Source organism: Limulus polyphemus, unplaced genomic scaffold (genome assembly GCF_000517525.1).
Source record: "Limulus polyphemus unplaced genomic scaffold, Limulus_polyphemus-2.1.2 Scaffold1884, whole genome shotgun sequence".
NCBI classification, from domain to species: domain Eukaryota; kingdom Metazoa; phylum Arthropoda; class Merostomata; order Xiphosura; family Limulidae; genus Limulus; species Limulus polyphemus.
Window position 1 is genome coordinate 208,218 of NW_013667494.1, and position 3,277 is coordinate 211,494.

General features: G+C 38.4%; 1 protein-coding gene across 1 annotated transcript in view; it reads right to left on the reverse strand.

The window, feature by feature from the left end:
* Positions 1–3,019, reverse strand: part of LOC106465250 (sodium/calcium exchanger 1-like) — an 80,447-nt gene extending 77,428 nt beyond the window's left edge. The window contains exon 1 of the mRNA XM_013925458.2: positions 1,163–3,019. Coding sequence (XP_013780912.1) covers positions 1,163–2,880 — 1,718 coding nt within the window. The 5' untranslated portion in view covers positions 2,881–3,019. The remainder of the gene's footprint in view (positions 1–1,162) is intronic.
* Between the last annotated feature and the right edge of the window lie 258 nt (positions 3,020–3,277).

The window sequence follows — 3,277 nt, forward strand, 5'->3', positions numbered from 1 at the left end:
TGATGAACAAATTATTTAATTATTAAATAATTCTGTATTTTTTTATGGGGGGGGGGTGATCTATGTATAGCTGTATCATCCCTATAATCTTTGTTGCATTCTTTTTGACACTGGCATCCCTACATCATTTTACATTTACAAAATGTTTTTTATTACTTGTACATCCATAATATGTTGCTTATAATAAGTTAATATCAATTATGAAAACAACAACTTATCAGCTATCTGATATAAAACAATTTTTGAAAATAACTAGAGTATTATTAAGCAATAAATTATAAAATTTCTGCATACTAGCTATTGTTTGTTATTAAGCACAGAACTGCAGAATGGATTATCTGTGCTATGTCAATGCAAGGATCGAACCCTAAATTGTAGCGTTATAAAAGTTCGAGTTCAGTGCTGAGCCACTGTGGAGAAAGGCTGTACACTAGCTAAATATTGTTTTTTTATATGCATTTAGCGCAAAGCTAAACAATGTTCTTGCTCCACTTTACTCACCAGGGGGAGATAAAAACCTGTGTTTTAGTATTTAATCCCTGAGCCACTGGGGGTGATAGGGGGGCACTATCTAGACTCTCAATAAGATATCTGTCTTTTTTTTTTTGGCTGTTAGATGTTGCGCTTCTGTTAATCCTTTTCTTCCGAAGTTTTAACTTGGGATCGAAATATAGCGAAAATTTTACCTTACCACCTTAAGCCTTTGTGTCTAACCGAGAAAACCAAAATATAAAGTAGGTCTCAGAAATCGATCAAAAAACCTTCAAACGAAAATAAGTGTCATCCCATTAATATTTCTTTAGAGACATGTTGATTTATTTTTGTTGATACACTTTAATTAAAGCCTCAACTTTACGCCCTTATCGTTTTAGGATACAGTTCAACAACAAAAGCAAATAATTTCATTTAATGATAGTAGCAAGAAACGTATTTTATATTCATAATAATAAAACTACGTGTTACTAAGCACATTGTTTTGAATAAAATATAATTGTTAATTTCAATATTAACCGAACTAACGCTTAACATCCTTTAGGTGGCTTTAGAGGCCTCAAAAAATAAAAACAGGCGGTTTATTTATGGGTAGGTCTGAAAACTGATGAGCAAACATATAAATTACAAAGTGATTTATATTCCAATACTAACTCTACACAATACTTACGAAGTTTCGTTGTTTTCAAAGACAATGTCTCCTTGAAGTTCTTCAAAGTCCTTGTTCTTCTTACCAGTCCCTTCTACGGTTCTGAATGGTACAATCACTGTACCACGGGCACCGCTGTACCGACACACTTTCAACGCGTAAGTTCCGACAGATTCCGAGGTCTCGTGCTCCATTTCGGGAAATGCAAATATTCCACTGTGGTCATCATCTAGAATCATCACGGTGGCGAGGTCGGCTGCGGACAGCGTGACGGGAGGACGCAGCCCCGTGCTACCGATAGAACCATTCATTGAGCCAACAGGACCATCCGAACCCATGTATCTTGGGTTAATTAACCGCACGTAAAAGTGTTCGTCCTCTTCAAACACTTCGTCATCGATGACCGTGATATATATTTGTTTTTGGGCTTCTCCTGGGCGAAACACCAGCGTGCCCTCCACGTGTTCGAAGTCTGAACCAGCATTGGCAGTTCCATCTTCTGTCTGAAAGTCCACACAGATTGCATGACTCAGTTCTCCTTCTCTGATGACTGTGACAGCGAATTCTCCCACATTCTCCATTACTGTGTAATTACAAGGGTCGAAACCAATAGAAATCACTTCTTCTTTTTCTGCAATCTCCTCCCCTTTCTTGGCTTCCTGTCTTTCAAACTTCCGTTTCATGAGGTTTCCTCCTCCAGTTAATTTCCGAGTAGCCTGAATGCGATAATAGGCCCGGCTCTTGGGGCCACGGTTAAGGATTTCTTCGCGAGCCATCAACTCCAAATCTTCAATTGGACAGTCAGGATTCTTGTGACGAAGTTCTCGAAGAATGTTGATGTATTCTCTTCGGTGTTCTTCGAATTCACGCACTTCTTCATTCCCGTCTTCTTCAAACATTTTGATGTCCCCATCAGGCAAGTTGTTAGCCTTGATACTTCCCATCTCGAGATCCTCTCTTTCAGCTCCTACGATCATTCCACGCTTGTTCACCCGATATTTCTTGGAGAGATACTTGTAAATCAAAAGACGTCGGTCAGCAATGTAGGCCGTTAGGACAGTAGCGGGGAAGAAGAGAAAAGTTGTCACACCCTCCCATACTTCAATCACCCCGTAGGATGACCAGGTCAAGATCAGATAGAGCCAGATGTATGCAAAAACACTCCAGGTCATGGTGACAAAGAACACTCTCAAGTGTTTGATTTTTCTACTCTCGCCGTCAGGGATAGAATAAACACAGATGGCAATGATTACAAACATATTAAATGCTGCACTACCAACTATAGTTCCTGGGCCAAGTTCGCCTGCTTCAAAGTTCTGACCGTAAACTTCAATGATAGAGAGGAGAATTTCTGGTGCTGAAGAACCCAAAGCCATAAGAGTCAGGTTAGAAACTGTTTCATTCCATATTCTAACACTAATGGTCTGTTTCTCACCATTCGGTTTTTTAATGACAACTTCTTTTTCCTTGGATGTAATAACCTCGATTGACGCCATAAAACGATCAGCTATTATCGCCACGCCCACAAACATGTAACCTAGACTGACAAAGTACACAATTCCCCTTGCTATTACGTCCCCAGTACTTAGATTCTCAGCAGGAAGCCACAATGGTAATAGCAACCCTTCTTTGCACTTGGTAGAATTGTCTTCTGAAGCCATTGTTGGCGGAATCATAAAGAACCATAAAAATAATATACTGACACAAAACCAGAGAGCCCAGACACTACCTCTGTTCATTGTGACAACTCTTTTGACTTCCTTCTACTGTTGAATATTCTCGATTCTCTGTTACGAACAGTTTCTAACTCGTCACTTCCGTTGTTTTCTTTTTCATTGCTATGTAGATGACTCAAAACTGCATTCCTAAAAACACAAAATAAAACCAGTAAAACCTCTTTAACCATTAACTTAACCATACAGTAAAATATTTGTTTTTTACTTTAGTTAACCCTGTTTTGAATCCGTGTATTATAAAGTATATATATATATATATGTTGAAGTCCTTTCCTACTGTTGTAATAACATAAATGACGAAACGTCAAACTTAATTTGGTAGGATAAATGTTTGTTCCTAACGCTCTTTCTTTAATTCTTCGTTTTGTTAATAAGGTGACCGACACGCGCTATACAAGCG